This window comes from Thunnus albacares, chromosome 2, assembly GCF_914725855.1.
Source record: "Thunnus albacares chromosome 2, fThuAlb1.1, whole genome shotgun sequence".
NCBI classification, from domain to species: domain Eukaryota; kingdom Metazoa; phylum Chordata; class Actinopteri; order Scombriformes; family Scombridae; genus Thunnus; species Thunnus albacares.
Window position 1 is genome coordinate 24,738,381 of NC_058107.1, and position 19,008 is coordinate 24,757,388.

The following is a 19,008-nucleotide window of genomic DNA, read 5'->3' on the forward strand; positions in this document are numbered from 1 at the left end:
GTTTATATTCTGTCTCAATTACTACCTCTCTCTTGCTGAGATGCCATGCTCTATAGTTGAGCATATGAATATCAGGCTATACAAAGGGCACAAGACATCTGTCTGTGCTTGCTTACACCTTACCTCTCTGTGTTGAATTTGTGCATCACTTTGTGCTCGTGTATTAATGTGTGGGATCACAAGTTGTTGAGTATAGTGGATTGTTGTGCTGAGAGGCAACACCGTCTGTGCCAACATGTCCTCAGTATGCCAGTCATGGTGCCAACATGTACAAACACAAACAAACCAATCCCTCTTAGATAAAAACTTTTGATGTAGGCTGTTGACTCTACTGCTTGGAAGTTTCTGCCAGAGTAGTTGCATTCCCTAACAGATGTTCAAGATACAGCACTCTTTTTTTATATCCGGAGGTGAAAATAACCAGAGAACCTTTGGCATTCGTGGAGGAGGATAATAATTTGTGCAGAGTCTTACGTGATGTCAAAAAAATTGATTGTACTCCCCACATTTGTTTTCTGATAGTAAAAAACCGATTTACCAAAAATCCAACAATATTTTATACTTGAGAGAGGTGGAATGAGTTTGCTGTGTGAAATAAGGTTGTTCTCTTGCCTGAGTCATTACATATTAGGCTGTTTTCTAAAGTAAAGTGTGACAAGTGCACAGGAAGCTGAGTACCAAACGTTAAAAAAAAAAAAAATGTTCTGCTCTTCTTCACTTGCCATCAAATAAGTTTTTTTTCATTCAATTTTCCAAGTGAAACTTCTCTTGAAGTGCTTCAAAGAAGTCACTGTGGGATTTAATGCATGTTTTTATCAAGATTAGGAAGCTGACTTTTCTGCCATCCAGATATGATAATCACAGACAGGCATGAATTCCTTTGTTACACCCACCATCCTGGGTTGGCATCAGCAATTGAATATGACAGTCTTGGCTGGTTGGTGCTGCATGACAAATCAACTTTCCAAACATAAAATCACAGCTAAAATCAGAAAAGGTCCACATCTTGTCCATAGCTGCCCGCAATACATCGAATTATCTTCTGTGTTTTGTAAGAGATTCACAAAGTATCTCACTTAAGCTGAGATAGTGGGAAACCTAAATCATCAGTTTCTCTGGTATCGAACATTGAAATGACTTGCTGATAGTTTTTTTTAATTAATAGGACAAATAAAATAAAACGTGCTATTTAGAAATTAATAATCACAAAAAATTGAACTTTTACAAAGTTTTCCTACTTCTGTTATTCATGATTATAGTGCTAATTGCTACTAAATGCCATCACATGAATTGGGCAGAATAGTGAATGAGAGGAGCGATCATTTAGCACCACAAATTAGCTGTTACGTGTAGTAGACGGGAGATAAGAGCTTGTTAAAGCACAATGTTGCCTAAATATGTGATTAAATGCAGCTGACTGATAAGTATGGCCAGTCACTTGATAATCTATTATTACTGCCATTTTTGTACCGAACATACACTTTTGTGTGAGTGGGATGTTTGCTATCAGTTTCTGGAATGTGCCTTATCAGTGGTTTCTACCAATGTCATTGGAAAAACATCAGGAAGGTTATCAGGAAGTCAGAATATCAAATGGGAATCACTGACCGTAAGTAGACCAGTAGAGGATTTGTATCGTATGAATTTGATGCATAAAAGTATTTCTGACATCACAGAATGACAAAGAGCTTTTCTTGTTTCCAAATTTTACCCTGTTAGGTAGGTATTAAATATATGTACCTATTTATTTTTGATTTCTAAAAGAGAAAATGTGAACCAGTATTACATACTCAGTTTAACTGGGAATTTGCTTCAAGGCATAAAGTAAAGAGGCACGTCTAGAGGGCTGTGAAGCAGTTTCATGGATGTGATACATCGGAAAGGGTTCAGTGAAGCAATCCTTATTACTTTGCAATATATCATGGAACAGTATCATGCAGAGATGCTGTCATTGTTTATCACTTAAGATGAACTGTGATAGAGTGTTTTTTTTAGTTTTTTCACTTTTTCATTTGAACAGATTTGTTTTTATTGAATCTGTCAACCAGTGTTTTGTTTGTGTATGATAGGTTCCACTCCTTACATGCACCAATGCCCCTTTTGTCCTTTTTGATTAGCTGCACTTTGGAAAGGCTGATATCCAAGTCGACTAACTTTTGTGTAATATGATTTTCAGTCAGTCTAAGTTTCATATTGTATTTAACATGCATAGCCATGAGGTCATTTTCATGGAAGACTGCCTACTTATTAGAACCTCCCATTCAGCTTATTTTTTTCCAGTATCAGTTCATCATCACTGACAGTTTGTTTTTCACTGGCCTCTGTTAAGAAATGTCAATACTAAACAAGAACAGGGACCTTATTTAATCAGTATGCATATTTTTATTGCCTAGATCTGCTGTGCTCACATTTGCTCTAATCATGATTATAACAGTGTCTCCCCTAAGTTGTGTCTCCCCAGAGACTGAATACTTTCTCATCTGAGTTTTGATTGGTTTTGACTGCTTTGTTGACTTGTGCATTTGTTTGGAAATGAAGCTCTGGGACCATGAATATTGGCTATAATTAAACAAAGTCATGCAGCCCATATGTATGGTGTTGAAGCACACTTGGCCGTAGTTTGTATACATGTGTATAAAAAGCATGCATTTTTCTGTGTATGTGCCTCATTTTCACATTATGCAGTTCTCAGGAATTAATTGGTAATTGTTTGTCCGTAAGGGTCATTTCTCATTACTGTTATAAGGATATTGCCTTATAGAATTAGTAGCTGTGGTATGAATTGCATTCCCAATGAGTTTCAGCTTGTTGATGCATAAGCTGTAGCAAAATTGATGAACTTTCACACCATCTTTAGAATGGTGTGAAAGTTCATGAGATCTGCACTCGCCACTTTCACCACCAAAGCATTTGGGCTATTCGGGGTCTACTTTAATGAATCAAAATCAGTGATGCTCAACAGCATCAAATGTAATCGGTCATGCTTATTTGAAATCCATTTGCAACCAGCTCCGCAATCATTTTGCGATAACAAACTGTGCGGCAGACCCTCACACAGGTTAAAAAAAAACAAAAAAAAAACCTTTTCTGTATGCACGTCAGCCTTCACAGGTCACTGTCTCCTGCCTCTCTGCAACCTCATTTTCTGTATGGAGGGAGGACAACACTGAGACAGTTCTGATGAGGACTTAGTCACTGAGACTAGTTTGTCTTTGCACACAGTCTGTCAGCTTTCAGATCATGTTTCCATTTACATTGATTTGAATGGCAGGCACGAGCCAGCAGCACTAGTCAACCGTTACAAAGTAATCACTGGAGAGGTGTTGGGTTGGATAGAATTAGAATTGACAGACATGTTTAAATGTGTGATAAGGGATCTTTAATACAACGCCTGCATCCAGTTGTTACCGTGGTTGCCAGTTTGAGCCCATTAATAGATAATTGGGGACAGAGGTGTTCAGTGATGTCTTTTACACTCCTAGAATATTTGTAGTTGAATTTTACTACTACCTTGAAATTCACCTTCTTTTAAGTTAATCAAAAATTGTCTATTTATATACGTGTGTGTGTGTGTGCGCTTTCACATTATTCCAGTCTCAATGGCAATATTTACGAACCTGTTCTTACTTCAGTGGTGTAGATGGAAAAGATCCTCACAGATAAGAAATAGAGACAGATCTATACAGTATTTACAGGCTGACTATGTGTCTGTTATGCACTGATTTTTCCATTTTTTGTCAGACTTCATGCTCAGTGAACTTAACGCAGCATTGCCTGGGGTCTAGCTAGCCAAGTACTTGAACTGACAGAACTGTTGATGCATCAGTGCCCATACCCACACACACTCAGTCTTTGTATTCTTTTCCCTCCCTGCTTTTTATTCCTATTGACATGGGAAAACCCACTTTCTTCCCAGTGCTTTCAAAGAATAACTCAAATAATTCATCAATGGCTGCTGCTTGTCTCCAAGCATGGGCGGTGGGTGTTGTGAGCCGGCATATTTTAAAGATCTTAGGTTCAGCAAGCAGGCAAGCTGTGGCCCTATAATGCCTGTTCTCTTGAAGAATCACCATACAGTAGTTACAACGGAAAAATTAGAGATCCAATGACTTATAGATTTTTATTTTTCACACTTGAATGTTTGCTTTGTGACAAAAAACGCATTTACACCTGGAAAATTACCCTTACCCCTTACCCAATTTGCTAATGTTTTTGTTTTGTTTGGATCATGAAAATATAGTAATGTCTTTGCTGCACTGTTCCCTATGTGATGGTTTGAGATACTTTTTGATCGCCCTTTGTCTTCCTTTCTCTTTGAACTCTGGTCAAATGTTCCTCCGAGTGTACACGCAGGAAATAGAAATACGAATGTTAATTTCAAAAGCCAAAGGTGAAATGTTGAGAGTGAGATAAATAAAAACTGCAAAATCTGGACATGTGTGCTATGATGTGAGTTGATGGATGGCATAAATCACCTTTTCTCTGGACGGCCATATGTTGTTTTTTTTTTTTGACAGCCACTCCATCACTTTCAGTGTTTCCAGGGTTTAACATTGACAGTGGTTCTCTGTTGTGATGTTGCTCTTGATGACTCTTTGCTTCATTGGACAAGAACCCATCTCTCTTTGAGTAATGACCCCATGTTGTCTGTGTGTTATCAGTGTGATCCAGGACAAGTTCTGTGGCATCATCAACATCTGTGTTGAAGCGCTGCATGACGTGATGACAGAAGAGCCCGAAACAGGCACCTTCAAAGAGTAAGTGTGCTTTTTTTTTTCCTCTCAATCTCTAATCAAAGGAGGAGTAGAAAACAAAGAGAAAAAAAATGCAGTTATTCTTTTCACAAGTGACTGAACTTAGTAATTTTGACAAAGCTCATGCCTGATGATTGAAGACAGTAGAAGTTTTTTTTTTTTTTAATTGTTTTAAGCAGTGCAACAGCAAATGTGTTGTTTGAAGCTTGACCTCATCAAAAACAAACCTGAAGAAAGATTTTAAATGAATGAGATAAAAGCAAGGTCATGGATCATGACTGAACGAGCTGAAGGAGGGTGAGTGGCAGTGTTTGGACAGCAACGGCCTGTTAAATGGCCAAGAAAACACCAGCCCACTACGGGAGGAGACACTATGGGCAGCCACCCTTTGACTCTGAATCTGCTCTAGCCCTAGCACTCTCCCCTCTGGCTGGAGCATAGCGCTCATTTCGTAGATGTTAACCTACATACAGGCACTGCTTTTCTCTGCTGTCAGAATGCTCAGCACCCTCGTAAGATGTGCCAGGGTGTAATGTACTGAAAACTTGGGTAGAAAGGTTAGTGTAAATGTTTCTGTATTTGATGTGTGGAATTGTTTTGGTTCCCTGATGCATTTCATATCAAACCAAAATATTTGTGGATGCAAGCTTCTTCTGAGCTTTATTCACTGTTTGTAAATGCAATCAACTGAGACAGACTGTGCTGGGTATTGTAGTCTTCCTGTCTGTATTCAGGATTTAAGTGAAGTTTCAAAAAAACAGACTTCCCTTTCATTCCTCTGCTGTTATAAGTAGTTTGAAATTGTTCTTGCGTGGTGTGGGATATGAATGAAAGTCCTCGCTGCCATGCATAAATTCAGCAAAATGAAATGCCAATTGGCAGAGCCAATCCAGCATTCTCCAAGGTTATTGTTGTCACTTGATTATTTAAAAAAAAAAAGATTAAAAGTTTGAATTTGTTTGTACTGTACTGCACTGTATGCAACCCACATGTTACCTTGGATTACATCATCGCAAGAATTTGTAAAACCTAATAAATGAAAAATAGACTGAGTTAAATTGCAATTGCAGTTTATCAAAGTTGAAACTCTGCAGAAGATTTATAAGAGGAATTTTGAAATGTGGCCATACTTGTCAGAGCATTGGGTTTCTCTTGGTCACACATGCTACCACATTTGTTTGTGAAATGCATTGTCACTCGGATTGTAGTTACTAAGCAGTATTTCTTAAAATATTTCCAATACTTTCTGCACTTACTTAGTTTTATTAAGTTGTTTTTTTACATTGAATTTGTTAGAGTTCAGGTATATTTTAGTAAGAATTTCTGATCACAAGTAATGAAATGCCACATGTTAAAGTCAAGATATGTGACATTCAAGACCACACTACCTTATCTCTACTCACAGCAAGGATTAAGTTACAAGGACAAAGGAAATGAAAGACCATACACAGACTTTTGACTGAGCACATACCGAAGATTTCTCTTGTAATTCTCTCTGCATGCAGATGAAGCAATATGAATACCAGGCAGAGCTGTGTGCTAAAGTGCCAGAGGTTTCAGCCTTTGTGTGTGTGTTTGCATACTGCATACTTCTACAGTGCAGGTTTATGTGTGGTTATCAATGCTGAGTTGAATATTATTGTGTTTGCAGCTGCATGCTGATGAGCCATTTTGAAGAGCCCAAGCTGAGTGATGACGAGGAGCCACCAACTGAGCAGGACAAGAGGAAGAAACTGGTGAGTCAAACAGAACACACACACACACAATAACACAATTGCAATCACTAAAACCTTTTTTCTCTTGTTCTGTTCTCATTTTAGATTTTAAACAAATAGCTTCAATAATGTCATGCTTCATGTTCATTTTAGTGAAGTGTCCTTCTCTCTGTCCTCTGATCACAAAAATAGTCCTCTCCCCTGTTGATATCCTTTATGCTCCACTGGCACTGGTACTAAAAACATAAAAACACTCAACAAAAATGAACCCCATAATTTAGAGCCCAGAAAATTATGCATTGCTCCAGTAAGCAGAGAGGGAGGTTGTCACTTCTCTCACTCGTTAGTCAGGTACCAATTCAGAGCCACCTCTTATCAACTTCAATAGCTGCTACAGCTTCTCATGCAGAGCACCACATAATCACTTTTAAGTACAACCCCCACATATGTAAACACCGACACAGATAGTGAAAGCTGTCCAGCGGCTGTCCGGCTGAGCTGAGCCGCATTTAGTGTCTCAGACAGCAGGGAGAGCGGCAGCTCATCTCCGCCTCCTCCACAGGCTGATTCAGACAGGAAAACCTGCTGTTAGTCATTTCTTGATTTCAGTCACATATATATATATCATTATATAGCTTTTCAGTTATAACTGAAATCAAGAATACAGTCACTGATGACTGACAGCAAGTTTTCCTGCCTGACAATTTCTCGACCCTCCTCCCTGACGACCTGTGAACTTGCACAAGGTCGTGAACGATGATTGGTCGGGGTCATACTTGTAATGTTGCCAGTCTCCCGACTAAGACACAGCAAGAATTCATGACACTAATCTGACATGGTGAATCGTGAAAGACAAAAATATCATGTTGTTGAGTACGTATAAATAAAATAAATGGCCCCTTGCTGGGAGATATATACCAATTAAACAGCACAGTGATGCAGTATGCATGAGCATGCATGCTGTATGAAGAGGCATTCCTCTGCTACTCTGTCACATTGTGGAAGCTCAGAAATTTTAACACTGTATCACTTTGTAAAAATATTTGTTTCATTATGATGTTGGTGTCAGCGTGTGTGGTCTTCTCCAAATGACTGCCCGAGCAAAACGTTATTTATGTACAAATTTAATTTCATTGCTTTTTGAATGAAGAAATACATGTTTGTTGTTTATTTTCTAATGTGACTTTATGTGACTTTCTCTTTGTGAGTGTTTGCGTTTGCTGGGCAGTATCCCAGTGCACCCTGACTTTTTTCTCCAGGGAATAGAAAAGAGACATAAAAGTCGCACCCCTCTTTGCTTCTTAAAGCGTGTGTTTGGGGGTGTGCATGTGTGCAAGTGATGGGTGTGCCCATGTGAGAAATTTCTTTAGTTTGAGAAGAAAGTTAATGAGGAAAGAGACCAGTGACATTCTTGAACATTTATTGACTCCAGTTTGGCAGGTGTACACATAACTGTTTAAAAGCATTCATGTGCATAATAATGTGTATTATTGAGCTAGTCTGAAATAGCAGGTGAGAGACAGGGGATATTGTTTGTTCTAGCATTTATCTCATAAGGATTAATCTCAAACTATCACGTTTGTGCATCAATGCCTCACTTAAGAAATTATTCAGACAATAGACAGACAGTGCACTATCTGTGATAAATCAAGCAACACAACATGTAATTTTGGCTAAAATGTAAAGCAATCCCATCCATTTTGCATAATACTGTATTTTAGGTGTACTTGCAACTTGAGTTTAGATGACTTTCAGTAGAAGCTGCCATGCCAGGCAGCAGGTACAAGCGGGGGGTACTGACTCTGAAAGCTGGCACTTGGGATGTGAAATGTCATCTCTCTGGGGATGAAGGAGCTGAAGGTAGTGGGGGTGGTGGAGCAATATCAAAAAGATATAGTTGGGCTCACCTCAATGCACTGCACTGGTCTTAGAATCAAACTCCTGGATAGAGACTGGACTCTCTCCCTCCTCCTTCTGTGGACAGATGTGTGGATGGTCACGATTCCCTGACTGAGAAGTGCATATGAATGATAAAGCATGCTCTAGAGTCACTTGCTAGATGAATATTAAAGTTACTTTGAGTTAAGACAAACATCTATTATGCTATTTGTTTGAGAAATACAGTGTTCTTCTGAAGCTCTATATGCGTGTAGACAGTCTACACAAATGTACAAGTTTTCCTCGGGAAAAAAGACAAGAAAACTGAAATCTCTATATGTGTACTCACAAATTGTCCATTCAGTAGATTACCCACCCTGACTAGCGTCCCCATGCTTTCTGGTATTCCACCTCCCTCCTCCTTTCCTTTCATCTGTCCTTATCTTACTTATTTACTTTTTACCTCTGCAGCCTCCCCTCATCAAACAGTCTCATCACAGGCTCTCTGCCTGTAGGTGATATTTGTATGATTGTGCTGTTTTGTCTCATTGAATTAGATTAGCTGCTTCCTTGCAGGCAGCTGCAATCCTGCATAAGGGATGAATAGAGTGGAAGAAAGGAGAAATTACTTAAATCACTGGTTCTCCTATATGGTTCTATCCACTCTGTCACTTGTATACAGTTCTTGCAATGGCTCTTTTTATGTTAGAGTTGTTGGCTTTGTATGTGTTTTTTTTCCCCCTTGTATGATGTCTTGGACCTTTTCCCCACTGGTACTTTTTCTGGCTTCTCTCATGAGACACCTGTACCAGATACTTTGCTTTTAAGATGGCAGTGACTGTACTGCAATTTATAACACTGTGGCAAACCATTTGTTCTTTTTTATAGACTGAAACATGGATGTTTCCAGGGCAAAGCTCTTTAAAGACTGTGACTTTCAAAGTTGCAAATAGAGCTTATTGCATATTCATGTGCTTTGTAGTCAGAAACTAGAAAATGGAACCTGGAAACTCTTGCTGACTTTGTTAGAAACTAAGTGGTCTCTTAAAGTTGTTTCTCGCTGCATAGGCAGAAATAAAAAGGAGCAATTTACATTTGTAATTAATATTTTATCTCCGTTTACTGGCTAAAAGGTGTTTTGTGTGATGCCTCAAAGTTAAACAATGAGCGAATGTTACTTCTTAGGTCATGTAAACTTCACTTTCCCATTTGTAGCGAATATTTTATCAGGTCATTCAGACATAAACAAACTATAATTTAAATATTTACAATAGGATTATAGTTTTTACTTGAGCTGGTAAACAGTGACTCATGTTGTTTTTTCTCAGGCTGTTGGATCAACAACAATTTTAGCTGAGAGCCTTTGGTTAGAGCTTAAGACTCAAATCTGTCAAAATCTCATACAGTTCTCAAAATTGGCAAGTGAGCGCTTGTAATTCAAAGTAAACTCTAGTTAAAACTTCTTCTTGTACGTTAGTGTCGCACTAGACATTCATTTTATCAAAAAAAATTAGCCTGTTAAAATTGACATAAGCTTTATTTATTGATGACACATTAACATTGTCCACTTCTGGTAATGGTGACAAACTACCAGTGACTTACATGTGACTGCATTAAAGCTAATGATGCCTGACATCCACTAAATGAAACTGGCAGCCTTGTACTAAAGCTGTTTAGCTAATGTTAGCTCCGCAGACTGAAGCCTACACATTTAGTGCTCACATACGGTACTGTATGTGAAGAAAGACGATATGGGTTTCGAATATCCAAGAGAAAACTGTCTGTAGGACACCCTAAAGTAGAAGTCACATGTCATTTATGTTGGATAACAACCATGGCCAAGATTGGAATCAAGCAGAACTATACAACAATGCATAACACTGACACAGCATTCATTTGGCTCAAACTTCTGTGCGAGTTTTACTTCACTTTCCCTAATAATACAGGATGAAGTGAAAAACGTGATTTTTGTTGTCCCTAATTAATCTGCTCAAAAGTCTTAAAAGGGGAGAGTATTCCCTATAAATTGCATGCGTGTGAATGTGTGCGTTCATGTATGTTTTCCATATGTGTCCAAGTTTGGCGTTATCAGGCACATAGAGTTGACCTTTTTATCTACTTTTCAAGTTTCCAAACTTTTGCTTAAATCAGTGCAGCACTCATGGGCTACGTTTTAACAAGTTTGGCTCTTAAAGTGGTTTATTGTCCAATATGAAATGCACCCCTGATCATTTATAATCCAAGTGAAACCTCTGAATCAAACCAAAGCTGTTATCAAGGGTCTTATAAAATATTATTTAGAGGGCAAAATATCCTTTTGGTTCCATGCCCAGCAGTGCTGAAGTCATTTAACTGTTTTCTCTGGTGCAGATAATGGTAGAAAAAAGGAATGGCTGTAAAAAGCCTATTGAATTTAGAGGTGTTAGTCACTCTCTCTCCAGATCATAATATGGGATGTGTGTTCCTCTGTGTGCGTACATGCATGTATAATCGCCTCTGTTGTCTCTTCAACAATGTTGTAGAGATTGAATTTTAAGAAATGACGAACCCTTTGAATAATACATACAATATTTTATTAATACATCTTAACTATTATTTACCGTATGTAGGTCATTCAGGGACACTGCATGGAAAGTGTGGTTTGTGTGTTCAGCTGTTTGGGCCATGGCATGAAACATGCAAAAATTATTCTTCCTCCAAGCTACGTTCATAGTTTTTTTGAACATAAATAATAATTCTAACTGGGCCATAACAAGTAATGTTCTTTGAAATGCTGAGACTCAAAATTACCAGCTTCCAGAACTAAAACTAATGAATTATTCATTACTAAAATCTGAATGGAATAAGTGTTACTGACCTAGACTGAAATTACAATGAAATTCCCAACTTAACACCATGTTCCCGCATTCACTTCCACTCCTCTACTACACCTCCCGACATTCCCAACCAAAATGGACAGATTATTGTGTCTATGTTTGTGTCTGTGGAAGAGACTGATATTGTCAGAGTATCTGGTCTGTCACTGCCCAAATAAACATACACTTGTCTTTAATATCTCAAAAATTGGAATGAGAGAAAACAGAGAAAGTCTGAATAGTCCACCTTCATATATTTGGATTTGGTTTATCTTGAGATGTCCTGAGTTGTTCTTACAGCTTCACATTTCCCTCCATCTATCATCCCATTCAGAGGCTGTCTTCATTGGTGCAGCTGTAAGATTTATAGCCCTTGTGGGAAGAAAGGCTGCCTCACTACTGCTGCCGTCTCCTGATTTACCCCTAACTCTGACTTGCTATGTATTTCTCAGTATGAAGGGGGAGTTTGTTTTGTGTTTTGGAAGCTGTTGACCGTTCCACCCCATCTTGTCTGGGATTTGTAAGGGTCCTTCAGTTTGATCTAAGTGTTCCAGGCAAGTAGACTAGGCTAACTGATGCTGTCTTTGGGCCTCAGTACATAATGCATCATTTGATTCTTGTGCTTCATCTACAAGGCCAGCGCCATCAAACAAGAATAAGGATGGGCAACATCAAAGACTTACTCCACTGGGTACTAATGACATGGGCTCCGTCTGTTGTGCTGTGGTGGCACACATACACTTGAATCCATTCGGGGTTTTTTTTACTACACACTAATGTACATGCACACACAGGCACAGAACCCATGCAGGTTATTCGGATGCATTTGTATGAGTACTTACCAATGACTGATGAGGCTCCAACATAAAAATAGAGGAGTGAGGTCCTCTGGTATACACAATTGGGCAGAAAAAACTGGGATATAATGAGTAAGGGGTTGTTAAACTTGATCACTTAATAGTGGTAGAGGCCAGATATGGTGTCATGTATTGAATCATGGCCAAACATGGACCATGATGCAAGCTATTTTACATGCTATTGCAGCATTTTTCAATGCTTTGACCATCACAAAAAATAATTTGATGCAATTTAGTTTATTTTTTTGTGCACTGGTCTTAAATTTCTATTTATTCAGGGAAAGTCAACTAATCAACTTTTTCTTGATTTAATAGCTGCACAGAGTTATCAATTCACTCTAAGGTTTTCAATTCGTCAATACGCCCAACCCAGTCCCTTTGAGACTTTGTACAACCAACAAAGTACGGTTCAGATTGTGCCACTGCATTGGCCACACATGTACCAGTTTGATGTCCCAGTATCTACTGTAACTGAAAGTCTGCTCCAAAGTGGAGAGTTGGTTTATTGAGGGCAATTTCTGTGACAGCTCTACAAAGTGGAAGAATCACCCTGCATCCTTCTCATGTCTTACATGAGGAGTACTGATCACTTCTCTCTGTAAAACACCGCAGGGTGCCAGGCTGCAGAAAGAATATGTATTGGAACTCTTTTGTACCATATTCACTCACCCTCACTTAACTGACATCAGAGTTTATTGAGTGGTACACACACTGTTACATCAATATCACACACACACACAGATTACAGAACAGTCTTCATCATCTTTTGTTGTAACCTTACTAGCTTGTTCATACTGAGTGAAGGATGGGAATGCTGCATGTACAGTAATCTTAAACTCATGTTATCCATTTTGAGAAAGCAAACTCAACTCCAATGGAGTTAGAAAAACATTAAACAAGTGAGCAAAAGAAATTACTAATTTGCAAGTTATCTCAACTGAAGGAGATAGGAGAGAAAGGAAAGAAGGGGGAACAATATAAATTTGATGGAGTCGGGCCACACATCTGCTGAGGATAGCATCAGGTCCTCTTTGGAAGTTCACACTTTTTCTGTCTTCACAATGAGTTGCTTCTTTTTACACTATTTCCCTTCATTTAACAAACTCCTATATAGGAAACTCTTTGCCCAAAAAGTTACACTCACACAGAAGTGCCATCACATGGCTTTAAACTTCATGCTGATCCGAAGTTTTGTAGCATTACAGGTGCAGATGAACTACACAGTCCTACTCTGTTTATTGTTTAATGTAGTTTCGATTTATTTGAACATAATGCTTGGTTTAGTCATTTATAGCATCTACTCAGGATGTGTAACTGATGAGTTTCTTGTTCCAGACTATTAAGCTAATGAGAAGTAAGTCTTTCTATGATTGGTATTGGTAATGGTGGATACATGATAGTATAATGAACAGTAGTCTCACAGTTAGAACAGTTGTTTTCAGATGTAAGGTGATCATGCAAAGTTTAAAATTAACAAATCCCTGCACTTTTTATGGTGATTCTTATGGTGATAGTTACAAGAATGAGTGTGTGTGATTGATTTTGCGTGTAACAGGGACATAATCTGACGACAGCATAATAAAGAGGAGGGTTTTATGTTTTTTAGGTTATTAATAGCCTGCGAACATTAGTGTTTACCAGCATTTAAGTATATAGTGTGCACTGTCCATGCGTTGACATTGGACTGTGTTCATACTAGAGTTGACTGTAACTCTCTTTTGTCCGTATTTGAGACATTCAGTACCATTTTAGTGACTTTTTTTTTTGTTTTTTGTTTTTTCCTCCTTAACAAAAGTTGATAAAGTGAAACAAAACAGTTTCTCCTTGAGTCCTGAAACAGTGTCCTGTAGCACAGAGTCAGTCAGACAGTTGAGACCTACTGGACCTCCAATCTTCCAGTTATGATTGAATGAGTCCATATGTATAGTGTTTACAACATGGCAACACCAGCGCAAGCACTTACAAGTGTGGTCTTTCACGAAAGACTGTAGTTATACCCCAAAATTGAGTCAGTGTAGGAAAACTATTTCATGAATGGAGGTTCTGTTTAATATGAAGAAGCATTTATTTTTCAAAATTCCAGTTTATTTCAACGTTACTTATTCCCCATAAAAGTGGTCATTGTGGCTCTATGGCTCTGTTGTACAGATTCAGGGAAACGGGGACACGTGCAAAACAATATATATATCTATATATATGTAGCTGTGCAAACTTTGAACTAGGTTTAGCTTAGAATCAGAAATGGACTTGTCAAATTTAAACAATACTCAACTCTGCTGTGGAGCATGGAGTATGACACATTTTGTCACCGACCTCTCCCGGTAATTTGAATGGAGCTTAGGTAAAAATTCCAATTACAGGTTCTCCTCCAGTAAAAATTTTGCTGATGGATTGGGGCTTTGAAATGGCATCCCATTAAATGTGCATGCTTTGAAATTTGAGAGGAGGGAAGATAAAGAATTATATCAATTATGTTATTGCCCCATGGCTGTTATTGCTCAAAGCAAATGGAAAATATTTTTCCAGCACATGTTAATTAGTCATGAATTTGTCTCGTCATTTTCATTATTTTGTGTAGATTAGCAATAGAACTGATTTAATTCCCTTAAATGGCAATCCTATGTGCAAGCTTTGATGTTTAAGAAAGGAAATGATAGAAAATGATAACTATTACATTATTTCCCAATGGCTGCCATTACTCAGAGTGAGCAGTAACTGTTTTGTAAAACTTTGATGAATTACAGATTATCATGACATTGTTTTTTTTTCCATTCAACAGTTTTTCATTATTTCATTTTAATGAACAATCAAACTGTCTCCAGAGGTCCTGTAGAGGTATATATTTATAGGAAATGAGTTTGAGTGCATTATCAATTCACTGTGGGCTACACAAAGCATTAGTAATGAAGACTTGCCATTCTTGCTTTATTATAGCTCCTAGTCTCAAGCAGACCATCAGTGTCAGCATAATTTGGTTTTGTTGAATAACAGATCTCTCTGACAGTGTTATTTTGCCACACCAGATATAAAGATTCTCCTTTGTGCTGCCCAAGGCATACAGAGCCATCAAAATTAGTTTCCATCCCCGTCGCTTCTCAGCTAAACAATCATTTGTCCATGAGAGTACTGGGAGTTGTAGGTTCTCACAGTGTGGCAGGATTGCAAATATGTTACTATGGACCACCTTTTGAATTAACCAGAACTGAAGTATAAAAATGTGTGTCCTAATAGGGTTAAACAGGGAGATATTACATGGATAGACTTTGAGAAACCTGTATCCTGTACATCTGTTATTGAGGTTTTACCAAGGCTGACAGTGTTTACCTTTAAAACATCTGCTGTATGACAACAGTGTTGGATTTTTCTCTGCTCTGTAAAGGAATGGGACTGGTGTGCCAAAATTACCGCCCATTCAAAGTTGATGACCCATCTTGGTGTTTTTCTATGTTTTATTTTTTAACAGAGGATGTAATTTTGATGCATTTTGACCTTCCAAAAGGAGTAGGAAATATGTGTTGATGGCAAAGTTAAAAATACACCTATAGATTAATTCTATTTAAATATAAGTATAAAATAGAAAATAATTGATACTAGTGGTACTCTGACACACTCACATGTGATTTTTTATCTTAAATATGCATGTGTTTGAAAGGTCCAACTGCAGTTAGATCAGTTTCTTGGCAGAAACTATATTATGAGGTATGTGGCAAGTTTATTTGATATGTGTGACAAGTCCCAATTAGGCAAAGAATGTAACAAAATTGCCAAGCCACTGAATGTCCCTTCGAGTACAATAAGGGCAGTCATGATAAAAATGAAAAAATAGGGCATGGCTGCTTGGAGCAAATTGTCCTCAAAAATGTAGTGTCCTTGTTCACTAGAGCACTGGTGAGGGGGGTAAACAATAGTGATGGTTAGAGCAGTCCTAAACATTTATAATTAATGTGGCCATACTGTGCAAGTCTTTATTATCTACATATAATATAAAGACCTCTTAGATTAAACAATTCCATGGAGGCATCTTCTCTGTTTGTCTGTGATCATATAAAGAATTTCTACCTTCTCTTTGTGTGAATGTTGCAGCTGAGCAGACATGATGTCTCAGCTCTTTGGATTTATTGGGAATTAATTAGTCTGATTCAAATAATGAGAATAATTGATCTCTGGTCTGACAATACACAGTTGATCCTAATACATATTAAATACCAGTGCAGTATATTCATCCTGCTTGTGGCTCATTACAGATCCTGATTGTGATTTCACTGGGAGGGCTAAAAATCTGTCTGATTCACAATGCCACTTATATCTTGCATTTTACCCTCCGACCTATTCACTTAAATTTATTGTCAGATCAGTGACACAATGTATGACTGATTGGCTTCGCTGAAGACATGTGGATTAATTAATTAAATGTTTGATCAACACAACATCCGCTGGCATTTCAACAGTAGTGTCCAATGAGGGGTTCCAAACATGCATTGTTCCCTTGATGCTGGTTAAAAGACTTGTTCTGCCTTTATGGGTAAGTGTGGGATTGGGGCATAAACTGGCCTATTTAAATCATTGTTTTAGTATTCAGCTGTAAGTGTAAGTCTGGCAGTTGGCGCAACAAATGCTGTTAAAATAGTAAGTCCACCGAGTATGAAGTGTTCAGCACAATGTAGAAAATTCTCACTGGATAGTTGCAGGTGACAAAACTTTTTGTAACTTTCAGCTCAACTTGGACAATCATTTGTCAAACTTAAGAATATTGTATTCTCTAATTGAATGCCTGACTGTTTCAGACTTGGAACTGTACTGAAGTTATGTATTGTAAACAACTGTGTCCAAAATATCAAAGCTACGGAACGAAAGCTCTAATTTTTGTTATGATATGATAGTAAGCAATAGTAAATGATGAAAGTAAGTTATACTGACTCAGTTGCTTGCTTGTGTTGTACATACAGTTTACATAGCCATGGTCATAGTCTCCATTTCTGTCAAAAAACAGTTGTAACAGTGACCTAGTGGTCCAAGACGACTTCACTGACCACTTGGTCACCGATTGGAATCCCTCTGGAGACCTCCTCTTTCTCTCCTGTCCTTTTGTGAACTCTGTTGACAGGGTTGTTGTTTTGGTTAATTTGTTTTGGATTTCAATGTGCTTGGCATCCATATGACTCTGCTTGCAGCTTCAATTATAATGTTCTTTTTCCTTCAGATTCTCATGCATAAAAACAGTCACGTTTATTTGTTTAGGTTATTTGTCAGTCTGTGTCGTGACTTGAGATTTGGCAATGTCTGTGCAGGCCCATGAGAGTTGCACACATTCTCTGTCTGACTTGCTCTGTGGTGTTTGTGCACCTGCATTGTTGGATCATCAGTGTAATGTGTCTTTGACAAGAAATGAGCCTTAAAAAGCACACAGCTTATGAACCAGTTGTACAGATTTTACTAGGACTGGCTCTTGGCATTTGTTGTACCAAAATATAGTGGAGGGAGTTTCTGTTTGTATCATTAAGGAATGTTTTACTAAGCAATCTCATTTATATATAGCTGTCAGTAGAGGGTGAGATTCCCCCTGGGAAGTGAGCTGGCAGAATAACAAAGAAGATATCTCATTGATATTGTCAACGGAAGAGAATCCTAATCTTAATTCTGATCCCTTTGTCTCTCTGTTTAAACAGTGATAAAAATAAATTGATCTTAACATCTCCCTTACAGATATATTCTTATTGACTTTTTTTGACTGTTTAAATTTATTCAGATTCTATTTCCAAAAGGTAAACATTTCCAACTTAGCGTTTAAGATTGGATGTCAAAATCTCCTTTCATTGGAAATTCATGAAGTTGATTAATTTCTCTTGCCTGAAACATACATGAGCACTCAGTGCCTTGAGGCAGCATCTTCTTGACATAATTCATAATTTATGAATATGCATGTGTCTTTTCATGTATTCCATGTTAAATCTCAAACATCTAAAGTAGACGTAAATAACAGTTCTTTCTGCCCATGGCAATCTATGCATACGATCTATTCACTTGTACACTTTGAAGCAAGAACATTAGTTTGCCAGAGTGTCTAGCGTGTGATGAAAAAGAACTAGTAAGAGTAAGAGATGTTATGCTATGCAAAGAACCTCTCTAAGGGTAACAAATATATTACATATATGTGTTATATATTAATATTCCACAGTGATGTCCCAGAACTTCACAAGCTTCTTGAAAATTCGGATAACTTTTCATAGAGACCTGTATTGGGTCAACATTTTGGTGTCATTTTGAAAGAATGTGTACAAGCATGCCTAGATTTTCAATATATTTAAAAGGCACAAAGAATTAATTAAATGAAATAATAAAGCAACCTTTTGGTTATACTTGATTTGGTTGAACTTTATATTCACTATATGCCATGGCACATTCTTGTTTTGATACTAATTAATGAAATGAAAGCCATTGCATAAATAAGTATTCCAAGTAAAGTCATGAATTTCATGAAGGTTATTTAGGCTGTGGAAGTCATTCTCCAAAACAATTAGTAAGTTATTCATTTGCAAATTTAGTCCTCTAAAAGCCCTACCTCTGGGCACACTCAGTGGGAGTATAAAATCAGACAATGTCTTGGTCCCAAAATTAAAAAAATGCACACACTTTAAATGTAGTTTGACTTTTAAAGGATATTGTAGAAATCCCAGGATATAAACTGAAGTGAATTGATTCTTTCAGCCAAATCTATTGACATCTATTATAATAAATCTTAATTTTAAAGTTTATGTCACATTAACATAAGAAGAAATTGAAAATGTCCTTGTGAGACTCTTTCTCAGTCTGAGTGGGTTTTTTTTCTGTGCTTTCCTTCTTTATGACATTTTTAAAAAGTTCCAAACTGCAAAAGTCACTGACTACCAGCTCCCAGACTACCAGCTTACTACACCCCCAGCTTACAAATGCAGAAATTGGTCAGTGCCTG

At 37.7% G+C, this 19,008-nt stretch overlaps 1 protein-coding gene across 1 annotated transcript in view; it reads left to right on the plus strand.

Annotated features, from left to right (window-relative positions):
• The window catches only part of ipo11 (importin 11), a 126,046-nt gene that overhangs the window by 94,283 nt on the left and 12,755 nt on the right, over positions 1-19,008 (plus strand). Inside the window, exons 28-29 of the mRNA XM_044374512.1 lie at positions 4,662-4,757; positions 6,406-6,490. Of these exons, the coding sequence (XP_044230447.1) occupies positions 4,662-4,757; positions 6,406-6,490 (181 nt within the window). The remainder of the gene's footprint in view (positions 1-4,661; positions 4,758-6,405; positions 6,491-19,008) is intronic.